Raw genomic sequence first — 20,753 nt, 5'->3', positions numbered from 1 at the left:
GCCGAGCCGCGCCAGACGCTGCCGCCGTTTATTTCCGCCGCCAGGGGGCGCCCCGGCCCGGCCGCGCAGGGCACGGGAGGTTCCGGGGCCGCCCCGCCCCGCCCGCTCAGGGGCTGCCGCCGGCCCGCGCCGCGCCGTGCTTCTCGGCGAACCTCCTGCGGGAGAAAGCGCCGTCAGGCACGGCCCCGGCCCCCGCCGCCCCCCGCGGGGGGAAGCTGGCTGGCATCCCCCCGCCGGCTCCTCCCAGACACCCGACCGGGAAGCTCCGTCGCCGGGGAAGGGGAAGGGGAAGGGGAAGGGGAAGGGGAAGGGGAAGGGGAAGGGGAGACCCCACGGGGTGAGGGGGCCGGAGGGCAGCGCCGGGCAGCTGAGCGACCCCCCAGCCCCCGGAGGCCCAGCGTCAGCCACTGACGCGGGACCTGCCCAGACCGCACGCTCGCTCGAGTCGCACCCCGTCTTCACTTCAAGCTCGTCTACAGCCTTAGGGAAACTCGGGCGAGCGCAGCAGGCAGAGCAGGCGGCTCCAGGGAAGCCACGGGGCTAAATAAAGCCACGGCTGGGACACCCCAACGGCATTAACCCAGCACGGGCTGGAGACCAGCAGCAGCCGCTCCGGGCCCAGGGCGGGTCACTGCCCGGCTTTGGGGACGGGGGTTTCCTGACACAAAGGTTCTCCCAAACCACCCTGCCATTCCACGTCCAGCAACTCCAGGCACGGCCTGCATCCAAAGCGTTCTCCCTGGGTGAGCTAAAAAAGCACACGGGGAGCGGTGCGGGCTGCTGGTAAGAAGCTGTAACTGTCCCTGAGCGTGGGACGGTGAAAGCCAAGCCTTACAGCTCACTTTGGACGAGACACACAACGCTCCAGGCCCCAAGGGCAGGAAAAGGTGCCAGACCAGACCAACCCCACTGGGAGAACGGAGAGGCGACATTGAAGACCACCAGACTCCTGTGACCACTGTCCTGACCTGACAGACACCCAGCTTCCGCCACCGCCTACGTGCGCTGCCATTCAACACCGGCTAGCTGCAGAATGAACTGTCCTGAAAAAGCAAAATCCTGCCCCGAGAACAGGCACGTCTTGCACTGCGATTTGCTGGTACTGTCCGCAGCCTGGGCAGAGGGCTACACGAAAATAAAACATTCAGCAAGCCTTGAGCTGCGAACCTCTTCTGAGCCTGAAACGGCTGAGTGACAGGGGTTGCTGCTGTCACTCAGAACTTGAGACAGACATGTACCTGCTCTCGAGCCTGGGACAGCAAGGGAGGCCCTTCTTTGGCGTAAAGAAAGGTGAGGAGCACAATCGCCTTTCCAAATCCCATTGGGATCCCTCCCTCTCAGAGAAATACAGAGATCACTATAGCCAGAAGAGCCTCAGAAAAGGGACATCAAGGATCGGCACACAGAAGAGTGACAAATGCAGGGGGGTATCCACAGGAAAGGATTTCCACCCTCTTTGCTGGTGAACACATCATGCCCGGTGGATCCACCAAGAGCCCTCAGCCATCTCTGTGCTCACGTCAAAAGGTCTGAGGGACAGTTCCGAAGACAGAGTCTACCATTCTCTACGCCATAGTACTATTCTGAGATGTAATTTCTCTAAACTGAAAGGACTTTTCAGAAGAACAGACCTGTTTAAATTCTTGGTGACTAAGAGCTACCCAGAGTCACCTAGGGCTAGCCCTTTACACATGGGCACTTAGAATTTGCCTAGCTTCAACTTTCAGGCATGGGAATTCCTGACTTTCAGTAGTAGGGAGAAGCTGATGCGGTGTCAAAAAGTCACAGGATCTCAAAGGTTTAAGTGATCCCTGAACCTTCGCAATCTCCCCCTGCCTCTCCCGGAGCAAAGCTCAGCACAACACCCGAGCACGACACCAGACAGGTTCTCCCCTTCAGCAAGGCCCTACAGAGAGGGGAACCGATCCTGCAGCAAGCAGGCCTGGTCACTCCGGACTGAGCCAAACGCTCCGTTATCTCTACCATCTTCTACAGGGTCAGCCAGGCACCGAGAAGCCATCATTTCTGATGGAAGCTTATTCCACTGATTAATCCATTTCCTTTGCAGAAACGACTACCCCATTACCTGTGTAAAATCTGTCTGCCTACAACTGGTAACCATTAGTTACTATTCTGCTTTTCTCTAGCACATTAAACAGCCTTTCAGAACCTGGTTCCTTCACCCAGAACTATATATAGTGTGCCATCTCATTTACAGTTAAGTTAATCAGACTTAACCTCCCCTCCAAACTCATCCTGAATTTTCTGTATCTTTTCTAAAAAAAGACCCAGACGCTTGTTCCAATAGCTGCCTCATCAAAACCACGCACAGAGGTCAAACTCGCTCCCTGCTCTGTTATTCTCCGCTTACACTGAGGAAGATTAATTGCACTGTCCCTGCTGCCAAACAGCAAACTTCTTTTTAAAATGAGTGTTCCATAGCATCAATACCGATTTCAAGGAAATCTAGTCCCGCAATGACTTCTGTCAGTCAAACCCGCTACACCAAAGAACCAAACAAGGGTTTTTTCTGCTAAGCCCTATTCCTCAGCAGCCGTGTTTCTGGCAAACAGCTTCTATCCCACCTAGTCCCCAAAACCAGAAGCCCAGTGGCAATTCAGGAGACAGAGAGTGCTTCCCAGGAATGACAAGGGGCTGCACACTTGGAAGACGTGAAGCAGACAAACATCTGCCTCCTCTTTCCTTCAGCCAGGGTTCACCACCTCAGCCCTGCTGCCTTGGGCCAGAGGAGAGGAATAGGACGCGAGGCAAAGCAAGGGCTGACCCTTCCTTGGGGCATATCTGGGTGCTGCTGGGGACGGGGCTTCGGGACTCTGACGGGGCGAGGCGCAGGTGGACTCTCACCTCCTCGCATAGTCGTACAACGCTCGTTTCCGCTCCTGCAAGGACAGATGCCGCTCCACAGGGGACTTTGCAAATTGCTTTGTAGCTGGCTGGAACAAAAAGCACAAGAGCCATCAGGAGACAGTCAGAGCCAGGAGACCGCCTTAGTGGCTCTGCAAGGACTCGGCATGCCAATTCACCCTCCAGTTTAAAATGCTCCGTTCCCCTGATGTCATGGCTGGTCCTGAACACAGGCCATCATGCTCTGGCTGCGAGCCATCAGACCAGAGGAGAGGACACAACCACCAAAAGTACCTTGGAAGAAGGCACAGCTACGGAGCCCTGGATGCCAGAAGCAGCTGCAGCCTGGGAGGTAGACGGGGCAGGCAGGTCAGTACCAGCCTCCTTACTTTCAGGGAAGAAGGGTACTCTCCCCTCCAGCAAGTTGGCAATGGTGGTATCCACACAGTTGGTTTGCGCTGTAGGGACAAAGAGGATCTGTTAGAGAGGGAGCTGCTACATCAGGACCCTCACATCCTTGCTGCCATTGTGCTCCACAGTGCAGCAGGGACAAGGTTTCTGCTATCAGGTGTCACAGAGACTTGGCGTGGAAGGTGACCCTGCGTCGCTGCTAACACCCCAGGCATCACCTACCCAGGTCTATCCTGATGACCTCCAGAGGCACATGAGGCAACACCTCCTTGACCCGCTGAGCCATTGCCGTGATCCGCACGTCCTCGGGAGCAACACCGGTCAGGCTGGAAGGCATCCTGGGCCTGGCTGCCTGGGGCTGGCTTGAGGCTGCAAGAGAAAGAACAGTGGGCACAAGAGAGTGGCCTAAAGGTACACGGCCTTCGAGCTGCAACAGCTCCGCTTTCTTTAGTACGAACTGGTGTGCTAAGAAAGCTGGACCTCCTGTGCACAACCTGTGCTCAGGAGCAGTGGTCCTCTCCCTGCCAGCTAGCTGCAAGCCCCAGCCCAGAGCACACAGGCTCCTGCTCCCCGGGAGGATGTCGAACATGCCTTCTCCTCTCCCTCCATGCACGAGTAACCAAGAGCAGACTGAGGCCTCCTCAAAGGCAAAGCCTAAGTGGCAGTTCCTAATCAGGACACTACCCAGGACACCCACCTGGGGCAAAGGGGAGAAGCGATGTGTGTCTCAGCCTCTTCATGTGCTCAGTTTTATCTGCTGCGGTGAGCCGTGTGGATACCACACCCAGCTCCATGGCCAAGAGCTGCAGAAATGCAGAGAAGAGTCACATGTACCCGACACACAACACGCGTGACCCAGGCATTCCCATCTTGCAGGGGAGCATATCAGATGTACAGGCCTGCGTGGAGCCTCGGCGAGGGGAAGAGGACTGGGAACTGATTTCTCCAGGGCCTCAGTGACGCATTTGTGTTGCATGGAGCACATGAAGGACCAGGAGTAGGCAATATCATCCTGCCAGAACGGGCTGACAGGGAGACACCAGATCTTTGGTACAGGAGCTATGAAGTACCCAGCACATAAGGGAAAGGTGGAGAAACAATCACTTTACTTGATTTGTGGTATTATGAAAAAGGAGCGAAAGGTTTGAACTAAATGGGGAGAGCCTTGATAACCGGCAGAAAGGATTAATGGGGGGGGGGGTAGCAAATAGGCCATGGCAAAACTGAATCATTATAAGGGGCAATAAATATGGGCCAGAGTTCCCATCATACAAATACACCCATCCAGAAATGCCCTTTGCAACTCTGCTCGCACCCCACTCTCCTCTGGGACCATCCCAAATTGCAGCAGTCCTACACATCCCTCTCCCACGTCCATCCTCCTACCTCCTGAACTCGGAGCGCAAAATCCTCACTCAGTTCTTCAGCTCGTCTGGGGACAGACGGCATCCACCTGAATGGGGACAACAGCACTGGGCTGACTGCTTCAAGGGCTGCTGGAGGAGCCAGCCCCATCTGGGATCAATCGTGCAATGGTGCTATCCCCACCTCAGCTCTCCCTGCTCACCCCAAATCTCTCCCCACAAGACCAGTGTCAAACCTCAACACTAGCTTTGAAAATTAAGGGCAAGGCACAGCTCAGAAGACAAAACTGGCTCACAGAATCTTTATTAGCACTCAAGCGTAACATGCGAAGTATCTCCTAATGAAGTTCCCAGTAAGGCCCCAAACGAGGAGACACTGCCATTTGCATGAAAGTAGAAAACAGATCAGCAAGGCCGGGGAAAGCTACAGCACAAGACTTTTCTTTACTGAAATACCCCAACCCCTAAATTTGTCTCCAAGCCCCTTCCACTGCCTATGGACCCTTATTACACCAACGCTACTCAGCCAATGTGGGCTCACCCGGGCCCTAGACACGTGTCTGAACCACCTCTGCAATTTCCAAGGGACTGCAGGGAAGAGACAGATGCTAGAGGACCGAGCTGCCTGCAGGGAGTCACCCATGGGACCTGAGCAACCCTGGGGTGAATTACAGCAGAGCAGCTAGCTTCAAAAATATACCCAGCAAACTTGATGTAAAAGCCTTGAGATACTCCTGTCCTTCACCAACTGAACGCACGAACCAAGAGCCCTCTCCACTTCAGAAGCTGCTTGAAGCTGGTCCAAAGCTGGACCTGGCATGGACCAAATAATGCTGAACAAAGCCATGCTGAGACACCACAACGAGGGCGCGCATTAGCGCATACCAAAAGATCTCTTACTACAACAGCAGAAACTTCAGATCCCTGCCCACCCTAAACCCTGCCCCAAATGGAAGAGAGAGAGAGATAGTACCTTACTTGATAAACTGTGAAGGGAACAAAGAAGGTCCAGACCAGCTCTGTAATCCAGGAGGAGTCAGCCACACTCTGGGGAAGAGAGCACAATGAGATCGCAGCCCACAAAACACGAGCTGGTCAGGTCTCTATCAGGGAAGCAGGCAGGCAGAACACAGCTAAGCCACGGCAGCGAGTAACAGATACACGGGCAGAGAGATGTGGAGGACTGGGAAAGAGGGAATGGCAAACCCAGTGCACAGTGAGGGCAGCTCCAGGACAGATTCACCTTCAGTAGTCTTCACCAGGCAGAGCAAGAGAGTTGAAGTTTTCACTGCTCCGAGTCATCTTTTCCTCCCACTAGGGCAGCAACATTTTCCCCTCAATATCTCCACATTCTCTACCAGACTGTGCCTTTAAAAAGGACTGAAAATGCCTTAAGAGCTACTAATGTGTCCTTAGAACCATGAACAATCCTCCCTTATTCTGATGGGAACAGTCCATGTAATGTCTCAACTCCCATAAGCGTTATCTCTTCATTTCCAAATAGGGTGCACTGTGAAGTCTTAAACAACACCTCTCTCTGAAGATAAATCATTAAAGGTGAGCTGTAATTTATTACTTTCTTCCTATTTCTCTTTTCCCTAAGAAGTACTGTGATGCTTGCCAGCAGAGAGCACTGGAACAGGCGCTCTGAAGCAGTGGGCTCTCCATCCTCCTCAACGGGACACAGCCCTGAGCAGCTGGACCGTCCTGAGAGGCTAGTCTGACTGAGAGCAGAGAGCTGAAGCGAAGACCTCCAGAGACTTCCCCCAACCTGCACTTTTCAATGATTCTAAAGAATTTGCTATCGAATGGGTGTTGTTCCTAGGATTTCTGTAGTTGGTTACTTTTATCCTGCAGTGAACAAACTTTCCACAAGCTGGCGAGAAAACCATCTCAAGATCTACAGCTTACAACGTAGCTGCCTCAGCTTCTTTTACACCTGACTTCGTTGTCAACCAAAGCAGCGTGGCTCCAAGACAGGCCTCGTGCCTGGTTTATTCCACAGCCTGGAAAGATGTGCTATAAATGAGAAAAGCCCAGAAACCACAGCCACCAAGGGTAACATAAAGAAGCCTCATCTCCTGGATAAACAGATCTAAGAAACCTAAAATCAAATGCCTTATAGTGATGCCGACAGACAGACTTCAGTTACGCTGCCTTGTGCCACAGAACAACACCCTCCTTCAAGGTTCCAGCCAAGTGGAGCTGGAGAAAATTCTTTCTTAAACCCAAGTCTGGTGGTTTGCTCAGCCCAGTGTCTGATATATATCACATAAGTGTCTAAGAAAGCTTTCCGTAAAGCACTGATCGAAGTATTCAAAGCATTGCATCTCCAGTCCTCGGAAGTTTCTGATGGTTTACAATTACACACGAAATCCACCGGGATTTACTTAGCCAATGTGCATCAAGGGCAAAAAGTCCTGCTCGAGCCCTGAAGGTAAAAATCTGAGCCAAGAAGTGACTATAACCAGCATCTTCAAACAGATCTGCAGTTACGCGCATGTTGTTCTCCCCAACATTCATGAAGGGAGGGATGCACAGACAAATACACAAATTGTCACATCTCACAGAACTTCTCGGAGGAGCCAAACCCACAAAAAGATATTCACGATAAGCAGTCCAGAATGGGACAGCTCTCCCACTTCTCTGGAGCAGTCGTTCAAAAATTTAAAGTATCTTCACTGTTAGAAAACTGCATCTTAATCCAAAACTGTGTAGTACCAACATTCAGTCTCAGCACAAAGACTGCTGCTGTGTGCTTTGTCAGACAAAAAATAAGAATTCTCCACTCTTAAGCCTCTCCTCCAATGTGCAAGCAGCTGTCCACAACATTCTCTCTGCCTTTTCTCTGATAAGCTGAGTGCCTTGAAGTGTTGCTCTCTGGATTCTGCATCGTGCTTATGGCCTCCTTGAACTCCCTCTACTACCGCCCCACTTTCCTGGCAGTGGGGTTACCAAAGCTTTGCGTAATATTTTAGCAGTTTTCAGCATTGCGCACATCCAGCTAACACTGTGTTCCTCACCCCGGCAGATATTCCTCGTTACGTACCCACAGACCACATTAGACTTACAAGTAACAGCCGTTACTGGCACCTATCAGTAGTTCAGGGGATCGCAAGCAAAAATCTGGCTGCTTCATTATTCACTAACCTGAACTTCACCAGCAGGGATCTCAATATTGTAATCTGCAGTGCCGATAACAGCACTAAACAGCACCCGGCAAAGAATTAATCCCTAACAGAATCTCACTTTAAAAATACCTGCACGCTGATGTTTTAGTACAGGCAGTGATGTTTTCTGACCTGCTGGTAAGTGGATTTAAATCTATCCACCTTAAAAAGATGGACAACAGAGAATCAACTAGAATGTCAGACAAATATAAAACATCTTTTAATCAAATAGATCCATAAACCATATCAAGAAATAAGAAATTCAACAAAATCTCACTCTCTAAATAAGCTGAGAACAGTTTTATTGCAATCTATTTAGCAGCGCTAGTATTATCATCACGAACTTTGCCACTTTTCTGAAGCTAATGTTGCATCATATCTGCATTTGGGAGACAAGAGTTCAAGAACCTACTCCAGAGAGCCTTGCACAACCTTTGGCACATCAGCCACTCTCCAAGGTGACTGGAGCTATTCTTTCAAAGCTCTTTTAAAAAGGGAGCTCACAAAGAGGAGATGAGGCACAGTGATGCTACGATCATGGAAGCCAGATGGCACAGCGTTAGACAGCTGAGCCACTAAAACGTTTATCAAAATTGCCAGCATAACTAGAAGAGTATTGACTTTGCAGAAGTTCCCTGGGAAAGGCGCTTGAGAAACAGTGTTAGCACTGAGAAGCTAGTCCTCGGGGTGACAGGACACAAGGCCAGGCTGCGCTACCCAGAGGCTTCAAAGCAGAAGCAGAATTAACAGCATTGCCAAGACCCTCACACAGCACACGCCTCCACAACTCCTCCTTGCCCTACGTCCCTGACTCACCACAGTGATCAAAGGCCTCTGAACTTGTAGGGCAACTGGCTGTACCACATCCAAGATTGAGAACGGCCAAGAGCTGAAAAGGAAGAATTCGGCAGTGAATGACCCCAAAGCTAAAACAGTGACGACAGCCCTGCCGCAGGAATACCTGTTCCTAGTACCTGAAGCGGAGCAGGCCGGCCCGGCCGTTGGTGGCAGCCTCCTCCGGGAACAGCAGCAGCGGTGGGTTTTCTCTGTGGGACGAATACACCTTCAGGGAATCCACCAGCTCTGCTCGGCTTCCCGTCACTCCCAGCTCCATGAATCCCCGTGACCAGCAGATGAAGCCAGGGGCACCATTCAATGCAGGCTGCAAGGGAAAACGAGAGTAAGGAAGAAACGCCGTCCTGCCCTCCCCTCGAGGTCTGCTTTCCCAGATGACAGTGAGAGACAAAGTTCCTATTTATCAGCATAAATACCAGCCTCTGGGGGCTGAGGGAACAACCTGCATGCTAAAAGTACTAGCAGCAGAGAACACGTTACTGCCAGGCTTCAGTAACTGCTCTGGCCCCAATTCCATAGGAACTTCATTCCTAATCTTCAGTCCAGAACTGTACTCTGTCTGCCTGAGAAACAAACTGCTCCCCTGCCCTGGGCAACACCGTGTTTCCCCATGGTCTCTCCAGTAGTTTCTGACACGCTTGGCAAAAAATACACTACTTCCAGAGTTACTTTTCTCCAGATAAGGAACAAATCTATCACTGTTCAGGATATAGGACCAACGAACCCACTCCCAGGCACATTCGGAGCCTGTTGATTCAGGAACTCCACACATAAGGAATTTCACAAGAGTACAGGGAAAGTTACACAACCACCAGCCCAGCAGAATAACCTGGGCACCACCGCCCCGCAGCTCCCCTCAGCGCTCCTCTGCAGCACAGCCGGCTGTCCACATGCACAGAAATAGCACCCAGTGCTGGGGGAAAACCCCACAACCAACCCTGCTTCTGACACCACCTATCTGAAAGGCCAGAAAAAGACACAGATGCTAGGATTTGTCCACTCTCTTTCAGTAAAATCAATACCCACCGTAAGATTTCCTCTGCTTCCTCACCCTGTTTCTTTTTTTCCATGCAGAGCCTAAAGCGTGACACTGAACCACAGAAAAAAACCTCAAGGCTTGTGCAATCCTAGGTTAATAGATAAGAACTGAAGAGGCTCAGGGCTACACCTAAATTCTGAATGAGCTCCCTGTGCACTTCTCTTGGAGAGAGGTGCTTCCAGACCTGCCGTGCTCCGACTCCAAGTTACTCACCGTATTACATGAGGTCAGAAGGTTGATGACGTTGTGATCGAATTGTGTCACGTGGTTGGCGATATACACCCTCACATTGACATCACGAAGCCGGGGATCACTTTGCCGCACAAATAAGCCCAGCACCGAGCACATCACGCGTACAATAAACCTGGTGCGGGGGGAAAGAGGTTTCCTCGAGTCCTGCAGTCTGAGCCATTGCTGGCTTACACATCCAACCAACAGAACAGAGACCTGGGAGTTTGTGTGACTTGACAAAGGACACTGGTGCAAAATGGAAACGATATGACAGATGTCTGGGACAGGAACTGACGGAGGGCTGCAGTTGGGGCTGAAGGCTGCCTGCAGAGCTGTAGCTGCAGCATGAAACACGGGGCAGCAAGCCACCACAGAATTTCTTAGCAGGATACCCAGCTGATCCAAGCGTTTCAGATCAGTCCTTGAGCACTCAAGAGGCAATTGCCAGCTTTGGTCTTGGCAGAGAAGGCACCTTCATGGGTCCTGGGGACAGAGTCCTGAAAGCACAGCTCCCTGTAAACCTCTGCATGAGCCAAGCCTCTATGGCTAAGGACCCCAAACGGGCAAGGGCAGCCCCCCGCCCCATGCTGTCCCACAGCGGTGTCTGCACACCACATCCCCCCCCCGCCCCCGGGCAACAGCAGGAGCTCTGCACCCTGGGGAGAGCCAGGCTCACGCACCGTCGCAGCACGCTGTCAGGCAGGGCGCAGCTGACCAGAAAGACGTGTACGCCGATGAAGAGGCGCAGGATGAGCAGGCAGAGCCCCACGGGTGCGTAGAGCAGCAGGGCCAGAAGCAGGAACCCATCGGTGGGAAACCTGTAGGGCCCAAGAGCAGCACAGACAGCCTGAGCGTGGCTGAGACACATACGGGATGGCCAGACCCCCAGCTGCCCGCCCGGCCCTCCCCAGGGACCGCCCTCCATCCCCCGCTCCGTGTAACCTTCCGGGCCTCCCCAACGAGATACCCAACCGATCCCGGGCCTCCACGCGGGCCTCCCGGACACACCGTGGACCCTCATCGGCCCCCCCGCGGGACACCCCGACATTCCTCGCGAGGCTCCCGGAGGATACCCCTGCCCCCGCTGGACCCCCAGGGCCTCCCCCCCGCAGGGCCACCCCAGCTTCCTGCGCGGACCTCCCACGGGACACCCCGAACCCCCGGGCCTCGCCCGGGAGCCCGCGGCCCACCCCCACGAAACACGGAGAGGGCCGCGCGCGCCCCCCAGGCCGCCACAGCTCTCACCGGTGCGAGTCGAAGAGCCGCTCAGGGCCCGGGGCCGCAGGAGACTCCATCCCCACCGCAGCCGGTACCTCAGAGACGCCCGACACCCGCCGCCATCTTCCCCCGCGGCCGCCCGCCTGGCCCGCGCGGGGCAGCTTGGGAGGCCCGGCGCCTTCCCGGCGTGCAACGCGCGACACCCCCCCCTCCCCCCCTCCCTCTCGCCGCGGAGCCCTTGGCGGCCGGTGACGCGGGGAGGGCGGTTGGCGGGTCCGAAGGGCCCGGTGAGCTGCTCTCGCCGCAAACCCCACCTGCCCTCCCCCGCCGGCGGCCGCGCTACGCCTGCCGGCACGACTCGCAGCAGGACTACAGCTCCCAGCGCGCCCCGCGGCGGACTACAGCTTCCGGCAGGCCTCCGCCTCAGAACTACAGCTCCCAGCGTGCCCCGCGGCCGGACGACACCTCCCGGGCGGGCCTGGCGGGGCGGGACTTCAGCTCCCAGCGTGCCCCGCGGGCGGGCGGGCCCGCAGCAGCATGGCGGCGCTGGCGCGGTGGGCGCGGGTCCCGGTGCGGGTCCCGGTGCGGCCGGGCGCGGCGCGTTGGTGCCGGGCGCTGTGTGGGGCCGCCGAAGTTCCCCCGCCGCCGCCTCCACCACCGCCCCCCTCTCCCTCCCCCGGGGGCCGGGCGCTGGCGGCGGCGCTGGGCGCCGGAGCGGCGGCGCTGGTGCTGTTGTGGGCCCGGGAGGGCGAGGGCCGCCGGCCCGCGCTGCCCGCCCTGCGAGCCGCTGTGCCCGCCCCGCCGCCGCCCGCCTCGCCCCGCGCTGCCTTCAACTTCATCGCCGACGTGGTGGAGAAGACGGCGCCCGCGCTGGTCTACGTGGAGATCGTGGGCAGGTACCGGCACCGCAGCCCCCCGCGGCCCGGAGCCGGCTTCCCCGCTACCCGGCGGGGCGGTTTCCCTCCTGACCCTGTCTCGGTCCCCTCCCGTCCTGCCCCTCCGGGAAGGGTCTGGCCTCGTCCTCCGCGCACCCTCCAGGGAGGGACCCCCCGACGCTCCCCGCGCAGCGCAGCCCGCTGTCCCGGCCGCCCCGTCCCGTGTGCCAGGCACCCGTCCGGGTGGGGCCCCACGAGTGCCGCGGGAGGGACGGATCCGTCCCCTCGCCACGCAGCCGGCACATGCAGCCGGCACACAGCTGGCACACAGCTGGCCTTCGCCACAGGGACACGTCACTGCCGCCTTCTTGTCCTCTAGGGCTGTTTTGGCAAAGCCGCTTTCTAGGCAGCGGCCCCAGGCTGTCCTGTGGTGCAGGTCCTGCCCCAGGAGCACGACTTTGCGTTTGCCTTTGAATTCCATGACGTTCTTGCCATCCTGCGTCGCCATCCCACGTCTCCAGCGTGTCCAGGCACCTCTGAATAGTAGCTCTGCCCTTCAGCTTGCCAGCCGTCCCCTCCAGTGTGCTGTCACCTGCGGGCTTGCTGAGTGCCTGCAGCGTCCTGTTCTCCGGTTCATGAACAAAGGCATTAAATGGTGCTGGCCCTTCTCTGTTCGTGAGGCGTGGTGTCAGTAGCTGACCACCAGCAGCCTTGCAGGCTGGTGCGATGTTTGCCCTTTTCCGGCCATCAGGAGCCCCTCTTTACCACTGTGACATTTGAGCATTCACAGGGACATCAGGCACCCCCCTCATATGTGTCCTGTCTGGTGCCACGGACTTGTGCGTGCCCAGCTGGCTTCAGCAATCCCTTCCTTGATCTTCTGTGTAATGCTGCGTTTGCACAGGCTCTGAGCACGGGGGCTTGGGAGGCCCAAGGAACAAGGCAAAAAGGCACTGAGCACCTCAGCCCTGTCTGTGGCTTGTGTCACTAGGTCCCTTGCCTCACCCAGCACCAGGCCTTCCCACAGAGGTCAGGGTGATTGTCATCCCCCGTGGGGACCAGAGCCTGCAATTGTGCATCTTCCTCTAGCTATGTAAAGAAGGTGTACCCATCACCTCCCAAGTGGTTATTACCTGCTCTGAGGCAAGGCTCTGTGTGTTCAGGCTACTTATTTGTGCAAATCACAACCCCTCCTAATTGCCTCCCTGCGGCTCCTTCCCCTGCACCATCCATTGCAGCTCTCCACTCGTGTGAGCTTCCCACCCTGCCTCTGTAGTCCCGGCGGGATCGTACCTGCATGGTTGCACACGGGCTCCTGATTGTTCCTGCTTGTTCCCCTGCTTGTGCGCATGTTTGTGCAGACTCTCGAGATGGGGACCTATCATGGGGAAGCGAAGGAGTCTCCCCATCGTGCTGTTGCCCCGACACCCTCACTATCCCCAGCTTCTTTCCAGGCCTACCAGTCTGCCTGGCCCCTGCCTGCCCTCCCCAGGGTCCCTGTCGCCCCTCCCTGACCTGTGCCCACCTTGCAGGCATCCCTTTTCGGGCCGTGATGTGCCCATCTCTAACGGGTCGGGTTTCCTGGTGTCTCCGGATGGGCTCATTGTGACCAACGCACACGTGGTGGCAAACCGGCGGCGCGTGCGAGTGAAGCTGGCCAGTGGCGAGCAGTATGACGCCGTGGTGCAGGACGTGGACCAGGTTGCAGACATCGCTACCATCAAGATCAAGCCTAAGGTGCGCATCACGGTCGTGGAGATGCTCCCTTCGTTCCCTCTCGTCTGCTCACCGTCCTCCTCTCTTCCAGCACCCGCTCCCCACCCTGCCCCTTGGGCGCTCCTCCGAGGTGCGGCAGGGAGAGTTCGTGGTGGCCATGGGCAGCCCGTTCGCCCTGCAGAACACCATCACCTCTGGTATCGTCAGCTCTGCCCAGCGGGGCAGCCGGGAGCTGGGCCTGACCGCCTCCGACATGGAGTACATCCAGACTGACGCTGCTATCGACGTAAGGGGAACTTGCGGTGCATGGCGGGTGGGCAGCTCATCCCGGCTGCCCTCTTTGGGGAGGGGGGAGCTGGGGAAGGGCTGTGGGTGCTGTGAGGTCAGAGGAGGCTAGACACAGAGCACTGGGGGACAAAGGGGTTCTGGCCAGTCACCCAGCGCTGGCTGCGTTTCTTGGCCTGACCCTGTTCTCTGGACTCTGCCTCCCTGCTGCGGGTCCCGCTGTGCAAGGATATCACTTTCATGGCCTCTTTACTGCTCTCTCCTCTGCCATAGTTTGGGAACTCCGGGGGCCCCCTCGTCAACTTGGTAAGTTGTCCTGCTGGCACCCTCGCTGGCTGGGGCAGACGTGTGCCATCCGCCTTTGGTGTGTGGCCCGTGGGGCTCGGTGCCCCTTGGCGGAAACACCTGTGGGTGCTACAGCTGCCAGGAGGGAGGGACTGTGCGTGCTCCAGGCTCCCTGTGAGGAGGAGCGGGGATCAGCCCAGCGTGGGAGCCCTGTGCAGCGTCTGTGTCGCGGAGCCTGAGCCGATGGGGTTCTGCCAAGGCAGAGCTGAGCCCTGCCCTGGTGAGGCAGCGTGGCTGACGCTGGCAGGGCAGAGAGAGGGGCTGCGTGGGCTGCAGCCTGTGGGACCGGTCCCCGCGCAGCCTCAGCAGGGTTGGGCAGTCTGCAGAAGCAGCAGGCTGGGAAGGGATGGGTGCACAAACGGGACTCCGGGTTTGCGCAGTAGTTCTCTCCACACGGTGCCCTTTCCCCTGCAGGACGGTGAAGTGATTGGGGTGAACACTATGAAGGTGACATCAGGCATCTCTTTTGCCATCCCCTCAGACCGGCTGCGGAAGTTCCTGGAAAAGGAGGAGCAGCGCAAAAGTGAGTTGGGTGTCTCCCTGCTCGCGTATTGGGGGAAGGAGGCCAGAAGGAGGAGGATGAAAGAGGGAACTCTGGCACAGCTGGGCTCCGGGCCCTTCTTCTGAGAGAAGGGCAAGCAGAGCGGGAGAAATAGTCATTGGGGGTAAGAAGATTCTCCCGTCTGGCATGAAAGTTCCCTCTGCCATGGGAAAGCTGTGCTGCTGCTTCCCTGCCCACAGGGGCCTAAGGGACTGCAAGGAGGACGCTGGCCTGCATCTGCTGCGCATACAGACGTTTTAAAGTGTCCCAGGTAGCTAGCACTTAGGTCCCCAGGGGCAGGTGAGGATTTTTTTTTTTTTTGTCCATTGCTACTTTTCATTAGATCTCAACATCTGGGAAAATGAGTGGAGCATTTGTTGATGTTCAAGAAGGGAAAGGATGACCTGGAAACTGGGGGCAACTTAGCCTTGTGTGTACTAGTGAAAACACAGGTGCAGGATTCAGCTGCATCGTAAAGGACAGGTAGTTAATGTAGTTCCTGTAGAACATTGCCTGGTTTTGTTCCTTTATGTTTGTGGTAATATATTTAACGCAGGATCTTGTTACCTGGCTCTCATGTTGACTCCATGAAGTGATATTCTCAGTCAAAAAAATGACAGCTCAAATCAGGAAAGCGAAGCATGCAGTACGTATAAAGCTCTAACTGGTAAATGGAACTTAAATAAGCTGTTGGTAGGGAATCAGAATGGCTGCCTCTGCACAGCGTCTGCCTTCAGGTGTGGGCTTTGTGACTCGGCCGGCTCAGACGAGTGCTGTTCTGAGTGCGTGTCTGTTTTCAGCCTTGCCACTTGATGTCCTTTCCTTTGACAGGCTCATGGTTTGGCAATACAGAGACAAAGCGCCGTTACATAGGGGTGATGATGCTGACTCTTACACCAAGGTATGTGTTCTAAGGTTGGGGGCCAACAGGCCAGTCTTGTTGGGGCGTGTGGCTGTGTGATGGGATCTCACACGCTAACCACGAGCGCCTGGTTTTGGGAGGATTGTCTTCGCAGCTTAGGCATTCGCTCTCAGATCTCTTTATGCTCATGTTGTATTTAGACTCTAGGCTCAGAGGTAAATTAGAAGCTTGCAAGTTCCTACACTTGTGGCAGAATCTGCAAGCAGATGAAAAGTCCCTGAACTTACCCACAAGAGTGCTAGATGAGTCTGTAATTGTCATTAGGGGGAGAAGACAATAAAGAGCCCTTGCAGCACAGCATGAACGAAGAGCCACCAGAAACATTGTGAAATTAATAGATACGCAACATACCAACTGCAAGTTGTGATGAAACTTGCCCGCAGTAGTTGACTGGGGGAGGAGGTAAACAGGTAGGAGAGCAGGTTGTGTTGGTGCACACAGTGTGGCTGCCACCCAGAGGGTGGTGTGAGGCTCCTGGGTCTCAGGAGGAACGGTGGGTGCTGCCTCTGCAGAGAAGTCATCGTGGTGCTGACCGTGACAAGTGGGAAGAGGATGACTTGTGTGTCTGAGACTCTACACCCTCGTGGCTGTGGCTTGGGAAGGGCATTGTGTTACCTCTGCATCTCAAGGAACGCTCTGGTCAGCAAAGAGGACTGGGGACAGACAACCTGCTTGGGTCTGGTGGAAGGATCACCCACTACTCTTGCTTCAGCTGGTCCCCAAGATGTGCCTGTGGCTTTGGCAGCCAACCAAGCACCCCGAGACTGGTGCCCTGCAGGCAGTGGCAGCTGAGCCCTGCTGAGGGCTGGACAGCGCTGGTCAGGCCTGCACGGAGCTCTGCTCGGGGCTGCGAGCCCTGGGAGGGAGCTGCTGCAGCAGCTAAACCTGAACACCTACCAGCAGCCTCCGAGATGCAGCAAGCGCATGTGTTGGGAGCGTGCTGGACCTGCACTCTCACCTCTGAGAGCAGTTCTCCTTGTCAAGGACAGAGCGCCTGCTCTGCTCCCTTGGCTCTTGCAGCTGCCTTTCAAGAGACCTTTAGTGACTCTTGGGGCTCAGTGTGGCAGCGGGGTTGGTGGCTGTAGCTCCCTTGGCAGAAACACCTTTCAGGGCTGTGCTGTGTCCCTCACTAAAGCTCTCGTGGCTCTTGTGCCTTCGTTGGGTTTGCAGGCTGCCTGCGCCTCTGGACACCGCGAGCGGTCTCTGGGGTTCCTGCCTGGGACGCAAACGGAGGAGCAGATGCTGTGTGCCTCCCGAGACTGGGGGCAGTGGGGTGGGTGGGGAACGCTGCCAGCATTGCTGTCGTGCCCGGTAGATGGTGCTGGTAGTCGGCAAAACCTGTGGGATGTGGGAGCCCAGCCTCTTCCTGCTTCACTGGACAGGCGTGCAGGGCGAAGTCTGTCAGAGAAGTCGTCGGAAATGCTCAGGACATGGCTCCTGGGAAGCGGGTCCAGCTTCAGCACAGCCAGCGAGCAGTCTGGGCCTGGGAAACCATCTGACTGCAAGGCTTGTTTGTGCCCGGTTGCTGGGAAGATCTCCCAACAAAGGATTGCTCACCTTGGAATCGGGTGATTACACTGTCTGGACATGCTCCTTTGAAAGGCCAGAAACTTGCCCTAGCACAGGAAGAAGGAGAAGCTCCACGTTGGGCGCACGCTCCTCGGCATCCTGGTCCTGCTGCACAGATTGTCTGGCAGGCAGGAACTGCCTGAGACACCGGGCCTTTGCTCCGCCGCCCGAAGGGAACAGCCACGTGCTAACGGCTTGGAGCTCAGCTGGGGTGGAGCTCGTCGGTACCCTCGCCTTGGCCGCAGAAAGGCACAGGAAGAGACGGGACCCTGGGTAGCGCAGCCCTCTGCAGTCATCTTACAGCATGGAGTAGGGACTGAGCAAAGGACTTTGACAAACAGCAAAGGAAAGAGACGCTGATTGTTGGGAACAGGTTCTACACGGAACTGCTGCTGGGGTGTGTTGCTGGTCGGGGTGTTACTAGATGGATGTCCAAAATAATGGGTTGGTTCTTCGTGCAATCTGTGATAGAACTCGCTGACGTTGTAGGGTTCCAAAGAGCAACTAGAAAACTTTACAGAAAAAAAATCTTACTGGCTTTCAAATGCAAATATGCAGCGTTCCAGCTCAGGAGCTGCTGGAGCCGGGCAGCTGGAGGCCGTAGGCAGCTGGGAGCTCTCTCATCTGCAGCTGGCGTTGTAGGCGATAGGGTGGTCGGAAAGATGGACCCCTCATCTGGCCGACCTGCGGGCTGGGTCTGGCTGGAGTCATTTTCTTCATAGCAGCCCACGCGGTGCTGTGCGTTAGATCTGAGACCAAAACTCTTGGGTTTAGCTGCTGCCGAACAGCGCTTACGCAGTGTCAAGGCCTGCCGTTTCTCACTCGGCACCCCAGGGAGGAGGCTGGGAGGGGCACGGCCGGCGCAGCTGACCTGAACTGACCGTGCCATATGACGTCGTGCTCGGCAATAAAACTGGGGGGAGTTTTTCCAAGGTAGCCATTGCTTGGGGATTGGCTGGGCATCCGTCTGCTGGTGGGAGGTGGTCAGCGAGTGCCTTTGCATCACTTGCTTTTTTTTTTTTTCTTTTCTTTCTTCGCCTGTTAAACTATCTTTATCTAGACCCACAAGTTTTCTTGCTTTTGCCCTTCACATTCTTTTCCCCATCCTGCCGTTGGAGTGACCGAGCAACTGCGTGGGGACTTACCTGCCAGCTGGGGTCAAAACCCACCGCAACCAGGTGCAGCCACGCTTAGTGCTATTGTAGCCTAGGATCAGGGAATCACGCGTTTACTGTGTCTGTACAGAGACCTGCTCAAGGGCGCGTGGCGTTCAGCGTTAGTGACAAAGGAGAAGCAGCAGACGTGACTTGGTAAACGTGCAGGCCACATCAAATCGGTTCTATCGGTAGTGCCCAGTGACAGCACAAGAGGCAGTGGGCACCAACTGAAACACCATCTTCCATCTGAACACAAGAAGTCACTTTTTTTCTGTGAGGAGGGTGGTCAAAGCCTGGCACAGGCTGGTTGGAGAGGTCGGAGAGTCTCCAACCTTGGAGATACTGCAAACCTGACTGGATGCAGTCCTGGGCAACCTGCTCTGACTGAGCCTGCTTGAGCAGGGGGGTTGGGCTAGATGATACCGAGAGGTCCCTTCCAACCTCAACCGTGCTGTGATCCTGTGAAATCGAGAAGGGGTGGCAGCTTGAGAGTTCAGCAAGGACCAGTGCGAAGTGGGGAACCAGAACCGACTGAAGGGGTACCAGCAAGGAGCTGGGCAGAGAGACCGTGAGAATTTCTGGGGCTGCAGCGGATGCGAGCTGATGCAGAGTGTTTGAGGGAAGAATGCTGTTTACATGATGCACGGTCCCTCGGCTCTGGTGAGATCCAGCTGGAGCACTGTGTCCAGTTCTGGATGCTTTCAGGAGGGGTGAGGAGCAGTTGGAGAGAGTCCAAAGAGGAGCAGTGAGAGGTGCGGAATTTAAGCTAGGTTTAGAAAACCTAATCTGTGGGAAGGTTGGAGGAACTGGGATTGTTTAGTCTATAGACTCTGGAGGAGAGATGTTGGTTTACCTCTGCTTGACGCATCTGGCAAAAAGGAGCATAGCTTTTGTTCTCTGTCCTCCCTGCGAAAGGCAGAGAAGTGAAACGGGCAGGGGAGAGGTAGATCTGATAGCAGGAAGGGCGGTCTGACGTGGGGCTGCTCGGACAGGGGAAGTGCGTCACCAGCAGCGGTGATCCAGCTGGCAGCTGCTCTGGTAGCTTCCAGCTCTCCCTGGTGCAGTCAGGACTTTTGTCCTCTAGTTTTTGACAGGAAGACGGTGGTGTTTGGGTGCCCCCGGGGTTTGCAGCTGGTTGCTTGTGCTTAGCGGTGTGCGGGGACGCAGGAGGAGAGGTTCTGTGCTGTGGTCTCCGAGCCTGTGCAGCCATGGCGGGGTGGGAGCCCTGCTCTGCCTCCCGGCTCCTTACCGTGATGCTGATTTTCGCTTTGCAGCATCCTGGCTGAGCTGAAGCTGCGCGACCCCAGCTTCCCCGATGTCTCGTACGGAGTGCTAATCCACAAGGTGATCATTGGCTCCCCGGCACATCAGTAAGTGCTGCCCTGTGCCTTGGGGGGTGGCATGGCAGAGCAACCACGCAAGATGGGAGGTATTTAGCTCTGAGTGTGTTGCTCCAGAGCAGCAGGGCTTGGGCCCCACAGCCATCAGTCTGCAGCAGAAACCAGCTGGTGACCCTTGCCCAGGCTTGGCGTCGCGGTGGCCAGGGTAGCTGTGTGGCTGGAGGAACGCCCGGTGCAGTGGCCCCAGCCTCCTGTAATGCCTGGCTCCCCATCCTTCTGCGAAGACAAAGCTGAGCGTCTGCTTTGCCCGCTGTGCGTTCCTGTCGTCGTTCTCCCCGCAGGGCAGGGATGAAGGCAGGTGATGTTGTGCTGGAGATCAACGGGCAAGCATCGCGCCGTGCGGAGGATGTGTACGAGGCAGTACGGACGCAGCAGAGCCTGGCCTTGCTGGTGCGGCGTGGCTACGACACTTTGCTGGTGAGCGTCGTCCCTGAGGTCACGGAGTAGCGGTGCTGTCGCGCAGGCGGCTGCGGGTGCTGGCTGGCGGTGCTGGCCGAGAGCCGAGGCATGGGACTGAGCCGTGCCTGTGCGCCGGTCGGGGAGGGACTGAGAGCTTGTGAGGGACTGGAAGGGGCCAGGCAGAGGGGCCCGGCCCGGTGCTTGGGTGGACTCGTGGTGCAACCATTGCCCTCTGTACTCAAATAAAGCACTTTTCTAGGGACCCCACAGTGCTGCCTGGCCTCTTTCCCACGGCGGTGGCAGCTGCCTAGGGGAGGCTGGGCTGTGCGGGACCCTGCCCCTCCTGCCGGTCCTCCCGCGAGTCCTTCCAGCTGGGAAGGAGCACGCTGAC

General features: G+C 56.4%; 2 protein-coding genes across 4 annotated transcripts; one reads left to right on the top strand and one right to left on the bottom strand.

Annotated features, from left to right (window-relative positions):
• Positions 1 to 15: 15 nt before the first annotated feature.
• On the bottom strand, positions 16 to 11,306 carry AUP1 (AUP1 lipid droplet regulating VLDL assembly factor). 3 transcript variants are annotated; one of them, XM_054825312.1, is made up of 12 exons: positions 11,181 to 11,306; positions 10,616 to 10,753; positions 9,918 to 10,068; positions 8,785 to 8,972; positions 8,627 to 8,699; positions 5,614 to 5,687; positions 4,663 to 4,729; positions 3,974 to 4,079; positions 3,499 to 3,645; positions 3,160 to 3,323; positions 2,866 to 2,954; positions 16 to 155 (listed from the first exon to the last, which is right to left on the bottom strand). In XM_054825312.1, exons 1-12 carry the CDS (start codon positions 11,228 to 11,230, stop codon positions 107 to 109), a joined length of 1,296 nt encoding a protein of 431 aa, XP_054681287.1. In that variant the 5' UTR covers positions 11,231 to 11,306; the 3' UTR covers positions 16 to 106. The 3 variants fall into 3 exon arrangements, with proteins under 3 accessions (XP_054681287.1, XP_054681288.1, XP_054681289.1); XM_054825313.1 differs by lacking the exon at positions 11,181 to 11,306 and adding an exon at positions 10,152 to 10,432 and having other exon boundaries at positions 23 to 155; positions 10,616 to 10,750; XM_054825314.1 differs by lacking the exon at positions 4,663 to 4,729 and having other exon boundaries at positions 23 to 155; positions 5,619 to 5,687.
• Positions 11,307 to 11,485: 179 nt separating this feature from the next.
• HTRA2 (HtrA serine peptidase 2) lies at positions 11,486 to 20,624 on the top strand. Its single transcript, XM_054825129.1, has 8 exons — positions 11,486 to 12,049; positions 13,561 to 13,765; positions 13,836 to 14,030; positions 14,303 to 14,335; positions 14,789 to 14,897; positions 15,747 to 15,816; positions 19,838 to 19,933; positions 20,245 to 20,624. The coding sequence occupies exons 1-8, from the start codon at positions 11,691 to 11,693 to the stop codon at positions 20,408 to 20,410; spliced, it is 1,233 nt and encodes a 410-aa protein (XP_054681104.1). The 5' UTR covers positions 11,486 to 11,690; the 3' UTR covers positions 20,411 to 20,624.
• Positions 20,625 to 20,753: the final 129 nt, after the last annotated feature.

Source organism: Grus americana, chromosome 4 (assembly GCF_028858705.1).
Source record: "Grus americana isolate bGruAme1 chromosome 4, bGruAme1.mat, whole genome shotgun sequence".
NCBI classification, from domain to species: domain Eukaryota; kingdom Metazoa; phylum Chordata; class Aves; order Gruiformes; family Gruidae; genus Grus; species Grus americana.
This window is presented reverse-complemented; position numbering and strand designations above follow the sequence as displayed.

Bases quoted from the DNA above. Each gene is read 5' to 3' on its own strand.
- AUP1 (XM_054825312.1), bottom strand. From the start codon at position 11,230: ATGGAGTCTCCTGCGGCCCCGGGCCCTGAGCGGCTCTTCGACTCGCAC. The intron at 3,646-3,973 runs GTGGGTGTCCTG...TTTCTCTTGCAG, and splicing joins GCTTCTCCCCTTTGCCCCAG to CCTCAAGCCAGCCCCAGGCA. The intron at 2,955-3,159 runs GTACTTTTGGTG...TTTTTGTTCCAG, and splicing joins TAGCTGTGCCTTCTTCCAAG to CCAGCTACAAAGCAATTTGC.
- HTRA2 (XM_054825129.1), top strand. From the start codon at position 11,691: ATGGCGGCGCTGGCGCGGTGGGCGCGGGTCCCGGTGCGGGTCCCGGTG. The intron at 13,766-13,835 runs GTGCGCATCACG...CCTCTCTTCCAG, and splicing joins CCATCAAGATCAAGCCTAAG to CACCCGCTCCCCACCCTGCC. The intron at 14,031-14,302 runs GTAAGGGGAACT...CCTCTGCCATAG, and splicing joins AGACTGACGCTGCTATCGAC to TTTGGGAACTCCGGGGGCCC.